The sequence below is a fragment of the Microtus oregoni genome, unplaced genomic scaffold, assembly GCF_018167655.1.
Source record: "Microtus oregoni isolate MIOR12 unplaced genomic scaffold, Mior012 000012F_ref0000307, whole genome shotgun sequence".
Classification (NCBI taxonomy): domain Eukaryota; kingdom Metazoa; phylum Chordata; class Mammalia; order Rodentia; family Cricetidae; genus Microtus; species Microtus oregoni.
The window spans coordinates 19503615-19511172 of NW_024543071.1; the positions used below are offsets into that span (position 1 = coordinate 19503615).

Here is a 7558-nt window from a genome sequence, read left to right on the forward strand (position 1 = left end):
CTCACTGTCACACATTAAGGGATTCTTCTTTCCCTGAACTCTAATTCAACAACCAATGGTCTCAGCGGAAGCTCTCTGATTGGCCAGGCTTTTGTTACATACCTATTCCTTGACCAATCACTGGGCCCAAGGAAATGAACTAGTGTGGTTTATCCAGCCTTGGTCCATGTGCCCGCTCTGTAGACCAGGGCATCAGGATATTTACCAGAAGAATGCAGGGAGGGAGGGGGAGCTAGACAGAAGGAAGCAATTGTGCTTCTTACAGCCATGGGGACCGCCCTCCCAAATCTCCAACCACAGACCCTGTTTTCCAAGCATCTCCTTCTGGTATTATAGGGCTCTGGCTGGGGGAACCTTCCAGAACTAGAGCGTGTCTCCTCTCTAGTCCTCTCCTCTTGAGGCTCCCAGGGGTCCCCACACCACACTGTGGTGGCTGTGTACTGGCTATTTCTCACGGGGCAACTGGTCTTTATTTACCTGTTCTTGGGCGGATGCTATTCAGGCTGCAGCCATCCTTTTGCTAGCAGTGAATGACAAGTGAGCCTGGGACTGCTGGCCTAGGCCAGCCTCCCTGAAGAGGGGCGTCTGGTCAGGAGAGGGGAGAGAACGGTTTTCACACCCTTCCAACCTTGCGTCCCCTCTGTTCGTTTACCCGCCTGTGCTGCTTCTGCGAGAGGTGGCATGGGAGAGAAAGTGCCTTTGCCTCTCAGGTCTCTACGGCAGAGGACAATGGGATCCTCCTGTACAATGGGGACAATGACCACATCGCGGTTGAGCTGTACCAGGGCCATGTCCGTGTTAGCTATGACCCAGGCAGCTACCCCAGCTCCGCTATCTACAGGTAGGAATTCCTCAGGCTGTCAGCCTTCCTTGGGTGGGCATGTCAGGATGTGGGGCTCCTGGACCAAGAACTACACAGACTTGGCTGACCAAGAAAAAAGGCCATCTGGTCTCCTGAGCCCAGCCTATTTGGATCTGAGGCTCCATGGCACCCATATTTCCCCATCCCACCTCACCTCAGAGGCAGCCCCTAACTGGGGAAGAAACTCTCTCCAAAAGTCCCCACCTCTCCTGGGCCTCAGAAAGGGGGAGTAACAGGCATCAGGCCAAAGTCCGCATAGTCCCCTTGAGAGATTTGTCTCCTTGGGGAGCAGTGGCTGGGTTGATGGCCTTTCTGGGATGTGCCTAGCTCGGATCTTCCTGAGGCCCACTCCCTGGGTGGGGTACCCCCATCTCTTTCCAGTGCTGAGACCATCAACGATGGGCAGTTCCACACTGTCGAGCTGGTCACCTTTGACCAGATGGTGAACCTCTCCATCGACGGCGGCAGCCCCATGACCATGGACAACTTTGGCAAGCACTACACGCTCAACAGCGAAGCCCCCCTCTATGTGGGAGGTGAGGACCTTTCAGACAGAAAAAGCCTGTCACCTAGTCATGGTGATGGTGTCCCCAAGCAGAGCCTCCTGTGTTTTCTGGTCTGAGGCTGGCCAGGAGAGCTTGTGCTACGGCTGGGGAGGTGCCAAAGGATGAGGTGGTCCTACTGAATGGTTAATCTGGTGGATTGTGCTGTCCCGCCTGGTGTCTAGCTGCATTCTGGACAACCTAGACTAACCAAGAAGGGGCTGGCCAACAGGTCTGGGTTTTTCCCAGATGTCTTCCATACCACGGGCACCCATCTTGGCTCTGGACCAGTCTGGGATTCATTTCTAGTCTTGGACCCTCAGAGGCCAGAAACACTGTGAGAGGCTCAGCACAGAGTCCTGCATCAGCTGGAGGCTCCCCAGTGGACCCGCGGATGCTGCAGTCCAGGAAGGCCTGTCCACCACCCGCAACCATCTGCATGCTGTCTCAGCCTGGGGAGTGCCTGGCCCGCTATGTGATCCCAGCTCTGCCCCTACTAGTTGAGGCTTTCAGATGAGCTCCTGAGCGTGCCAGACAGGGGCAGGCAGCCTCTGCCTTGGGGTGGCTGCGAAGCCAGTAGCACAAAAGCAGATGGCAAAGTGCCCTGCACATGAGTTCTTTGCTTCGACTGGAATCTCCAGAAATGAAAGCAGACATCCCAGAGGGAAGGAAGTAGTTCCAGAGGGAGATAGCCAGACTTAGGGAACAGGCATTTTGGAATCCAGCTGGCCAACTGGCCATGCCTAGCCTGACTTAGCTCCAGTCCCAGAGGAAGTAGACTTTCCACATCTTTCTGGAAAGGAGTCTGATCCTCTGAGGTGACAAAGGGCCTCTGCAGAGACAGGACAGAGCCCAAGGTCACGAGGAGACATTGCAGAGCTGCCCAACAGGCACGGTTCAATCCCAATACACTCTAGTGTCTCTTCCTGTCACTTCAGGTATGCCTGTAGACGTGAACTCAGCTGCCTTCCGCCTCTGGCAGATCCTCAACGGTACCAGCTTCCACGGTTGCATCCGGAATCTGTACATCAACAATGAGCTGCAGGACTTCACCAAGACGCAGATGAAGCCGGGAGTGGTGCCGGGCTGTGAGCCCTGCCGAAAGCTCTACTGCCTTCATGGCATCTGCCAGCCCAATGCCACCCCAGGGCCCGTGTGTCACTGTGAGGCTGGCTGGGGGGGCCTGCACTGTGACCAGCCAGTGGATGGCCCCTGCCATGGCCACAAGTAAGCCTGTGAAGGACCAAGAGAGTCATCACCCTCACTCATCGAGACTTTTCCGGCAAGCCCAATTGCTTATGGCAAGCACAGCCTCACCAGCTGTATTTTTAAATCTTTAAATTGGAGCATATGGCCCGACACAAGATGATATTATTATTATTTGGCTTTAAGCTCTTATTAACTGGAAAAGGACAAGCATAGAATCAGATCCCCCCTCCCGCCCCTTTAAATCTTGGGAAGAGAACCAAGTGCAAGGCTAGGAGGGGTGGGACCCCCTCTGGCTGGCCCATGGTCTAGCCTGTTCTCACAGTCCTCTTCCCTGTCTCTTCCAGGTGTGTCCACGGGAAATGCGTGCCCCTTGATGCTCTTGCCTACAGCTGCCAGTGCCAGGATGGGTACTCAGGGGCTCTGTGCAACCAGGTCGGGGCTGTGGCAGAGCCCTGTGGGGGCTTGCAGTGCCTGCATGGCCACTGTCAGGCCTCAGCCACCAAAGGGGCACACTGTGTGTGCAACCCTGGCTTTTCAGGCGAGCTGTGTGAGCAAGGTCAGGGGGCCCCCTCCTGACTGTCCTCTGCTGGGTCCCTCCCCGCCATTCTGCCGTAGGAGCTTCATGTCATCATCCTCAAACCCCAGCAAGCCCTTCATCCTTGTCCTCCTCCTTCCCTCCCCTCTGCTACACAGGGGACTACTGGGCTTCTGTGCCCTTGTCCTCTAGTCAGAGTTCCACCTTTTCCATCTCCTGGACTCAGCCTGCCCTGCAGTTCCCTTGATCAGGACCCTGCCCTTCTTGGCTGAGGTCTCTCCATGAAAAGACCATCCAGCCACATCCAGTAACAGCCCCTAGCCAGGCTTGAGCACCTCGGTCTGTCAGCTTTGGACCTAGGTGTGGCAGGATGTCTGAAGGTTAGGGAATTTCTTCCCAGGCTTTCCCTGGGCCCCTTCACCAAGATACTTTGGCTAAGACTCCAGACTGCAGAAGCTGGGAAGAGGGAAGCTGGAGAAATTCAGCCTTGGGCACCGTAGGGTCAGTGCGTCATCCTCTCCATTGAGGAATGCTTCCCTAACGCCATTGCCTCCAGGTCTCAGCTCTTCTTGCACACCTGCACAGTGGGAACCACCTCAACTGGAGGGCCTGGGCAGCTAGCTGCTTCCTCTTCCCTCATCACACATTGTGGGCCCAGGAGGAAGTCGAGCATAGGTGCATGCAGAGCCGGGGAGGATGTTCAGGACAGAGGGGTGAGAGGGCTCTCCCAGTGGAGCCCTCCTAGGGTGCTACCCAGCGCCCCTCCTGCTTCCCACGGTGTGCTCTGAGGCTCTCTCTTGGTATCTGTCCCATCCAGAGTCCGAGTGCCGGGGGGACCCTGTCCGGGACTTTCACCAGGTCCAGAGGGGCTATGCCATCTGCCAGACTACACGCCCGCTGTCGTGGGTGGAATGCCGGGGCGCGTGTCCAGGCCAGGGCTGCTGCCAGGGCCTACGGCTGAAGCGGAGGAAGCTCACCTTCGAGTGCAGCGACGGGACTTCATTTGCTGAGGAGGTGGAGAAGCCCACAAAGTGCGGCTGTGCCGAGTGTGCGTAATGCGCAGGCGGCACACTAGCAGCTGGGCTGAGATGCGGGCATCACCATGATGGCGCCTGGGTCCTGGTGGGCGCGGGGGCACCGAGCTGCCTTTCCAGCAGACTGCACTGCCGGGGCAGAGGAGCAAGCAAGGCCTGGACTGCAGCGCCCTCTCCCAAAGTGCCTTGCACAGATAGGCGCTTAATAAATATTTGTTGAATGAATGTGTGTGTGAGGTCAGGCCACGAACAGTGGCAGAAGGTGCTGCCCGGGACTGAAAAAGGGGGCTAAATCCTGTCTCCACTTGCTTCTCCCCTGGCCTGTGACCCTGGCTGGTCTGAAACAGTTAATAATGTCCCAGTAGCCTTTGGCCCCTCTGAGGACAGCCACCTCCCGGGGTACTGGCCTGGTCTCTGCAGCCACATTTATTGGCTGCAGTCCACTCTCCAGAAGAGCTCCTGTCATGCGGAAGTAACTGACCCTTCTTCCTTGAGTCACACGGCCCATTGCCTCCACAGCTTGGGAAAGAGGTAGGGGTAGGGTTGGGTTTGAGTAGGACCAGGCTCTGAATCATGAAGTATAGAATGACCATGGAAGCTTCTATGAGGGGGTTCTTATGCTTGGGGTGATAGACCCCACCAAAGAGGGCAAGAAGTTCTTGGCTCCAGCAGAACAGACATTACTGGCTACAAAAGCGGCACCGGGCCCAGGTTTCCCTAGCCAAAAGCTGCTGGTGCCTCTAGCAGAGGAAGGATTGGGTATGAGGAGCAGCTGGGTGAGGCCAGGGGCTTCTCCACTGGAGGTCTTGTACAGAGGCCATGTGCAACAGGAGGAAGTCAGATGACCCAGATACTAAAAGTCTCTGCCCTGTGGCTCAGAGCAGACTTCTGCCCATTCCAGGCCTTAGGCCTGTGGCTGTGAAGAGGGAGGTAGACAGGAACCAAGCAGATAACTCCCTTTCTGGTCTCAAGAAGGAGGCCTGAGAAACTAGAAAATTCAGTTCCATTAACTTCACTAGCAGGTATTTATGTACCCAATGTGGAGTGGGTGAGGGTATGCAGCCTTTATGTGGACTAATTCCTAAGCACCCAGAGCTGCCCAAGCTGCAGCTCCTCACTCTGGGGGTTTGCAGAGGCAGCTGTGTGAAGTCACCAGATACACGGTGGGCTGACACCAAGGCTTCTCTTTCATGCAGAGTGAAATGTAGAAAGATGAGGTCTGAGCCTAGCAGGGGGCTGCTGAAGGGACAAAGGGTTATATGAGGTCTCACTTCTTCCTGAGAGGGTGGAGCCCTGGATCATAGTGGGGGAGGGGAGAGAGGAAGGAGAGCATCTGCGTGGGCCAGAGGTGTGAGCATGTCCCTCTCTTGGCTGCTTCCATCTGGAAGTGTAGGTAAAGCCCATGGGAACACTTTATACCTATGTCCCGGCCCATGTGGACACCAAGAGGAGCATTCGGTGCTGGTGAGGACACAAATCTCCTGTGACTTTAGGAGTTGGCACCTCCTATCATAATAGCTCTGAGACCAGTGAGACTCTGGATGGAAAGAGAGCCCTGCCCTGCCCAACAAGTCAATGTCCTCATGGCTGGGGTGGGGGGACAGGTTCCATTTTCTTAAGGCCCTGAACAAGGCCACAATGCAGACCGGCAAATCCCCAAGAGGGCAGAGGCCCAGGCCTCTAAGAGGCTTTACCCAACTCTGCAGTGTCTTTCTCTTACTCCAAGCTTTCAGGCCACTGTGGGACCCTGACAAGCAGCTACATCAGGTTGTACATGGAAGAAAAGCTTAGGCATGTAGCATCATGTCCCTTTCTAGAAATAGAGACGTTCTGGCTTCCTCTGTCCTGTGAAGTTACCGTCCCCAGCCATCACTGGAAAAGCCAATTCCTGGGCTGGCATGGACTGGCAGGTTTGCTCACACGGCCGAAGGTCAAACACCTGCAGTCAGGTGGCACCTTTCCCCAAGGCCTTGGGATGGGAAGTGAGAAGCTAACACAATGGTTCCCAGAGATCCACCCCGCCCTCCTGAAACAGACTTCTGAATCTGAGGATCAAGACTCATGGCAAAGTGAGGGTAACAAGGGTGAGCGAGCCATGAGCCCCATGCTCAACTTAACCTTTGACTCAGTGACTTCTTTGCCAGCCAAGGGGCTGGTCTATCATCCTGTTCACAACTGGGCTTGTAAGGTTGGGTAAGAAAGAAGGCAACTATGAGACCAGCCCTTTGAGAAATCATCTCCACATTGTGTTCCCCTTTGGCAAAGACCTTCAGTTAGTTTTGTGGTCAGCACTGGCTATTTCTATTAGACGTGCACAGAAGACACAGAAGAGATCCAGCAGGGTAAGGCCTCTAGGACTTGGTACTTGGGCAGCATTGCTCAAGGACCTGTGACAATGTTAAGAAATGGGAAAGACTGGCTCTGTTTCCCCTTTGCCTGCTGTTAGCCTAACCATGAAAGTATCTCTTTATACAGAATACTTACAGATTCTAATATATATTTGTATTTCATTTTGTTATAGTATTTTTATATGTTAAAGTCAACCTCCAGTGTCTTTTGATTTTCAGATGCTATGTGGTTGTGACCTTTTGTTTGGGGTTTCCTGGAGTCTTGTTTGGGTCAACTCTTAGAAATTGGCTTAAAACAGTCCCTGTGGGAGCTGTGCCTGTCCTTTCCCCAGGAGTATTGTTTTAGAATATGTCAGTATTGTCCATTGTCTTCCATATGAATATGACATTGATCCACTGACTTTCTGCCTGCCTGGTCTCTTTCTTCACCAAAATGAGTCTGCAGCTACCAGGGCAACAAGGCTCTGGGCTAGCACACTGGCTGGTCACCACAGGCAGGCGGTCTAATCCTGATGTGGAGGAAAGGGTGCGTGACAATCTGGGGAGCCTGCTTACTCTCATCTCCCACCAAGCGTTTACAGTGATGCTAATGTTTTGAGCATTTGTCTACAGTACTCACACATTTTACCATATTCTGAGGGGCTTGGAGCATCCAGGCAACAGATTAGAAAGTAGCTTATATTCTGGGACATCCTAGAAGGCCAGTGGAGTAAGGAGGAAACAAACATCACACCAGAAACCCTTCTTTCGGGAGGGGAGATAAGGATCTGAGCGACTGCAAGGCTGGGTCCCCCGGACAGGTCCTCCAAGCTCAAAGGCCTTGCAAGTCCTCTGTTGATGCCAGGGCTATGAACTGACTCACATGTGAGCACCATGAAAGCACAGAGGGATAATAACTTTGGTGCTGTCCCAACAGCGAGGGATTTGGAGATGGAACAATAGAGAACAGGGTAGAGAAGGGAAAGTGAAACCAAGTGGGATGAAAGGCTAGCCTGTCTGGGAAGTAAACCAGGCAGTGCTCCCTGGCT

At 54.2% G+C, this 7558-nt stretch overlaps 1 protein-coding gene across 1 annotated transcript in view; it reads left to right on the forward strand.

Moving 5' to 3' along the window:
* The window catches only part of Slit1 (slit guidance ligand 1), a 144562-nt gene extending 137632 nt beyond the window's left edge, over window positions 1–6930 (forward strand). Inside the window, exons 34-38 of the mRNA XM_041661124.1 lie at window positions 711–841; window positions 1244–1398; window positions 2343–2631; window positions 2958–3169; window positions 3966–6930. Coding sequence (XP_041517058.1) covers window positions 711–841; window positions 1244–1398; window positions 2343–2631; window positions 2958–3169; window positions 3966–4204 — 1026 coding nt within the window. The 3' untranslated portion in view covers window positions 4205–6930. The remainder of the gene's footprint in view (window positions 1–710; window positions 842–1243; window positions 1399–2342; window positions 2632–2957; window positions 3170–3965) is intronic.
* The last annotated feature ends 628 nt before the right edge of the window (window positions 6931–7558 follow it).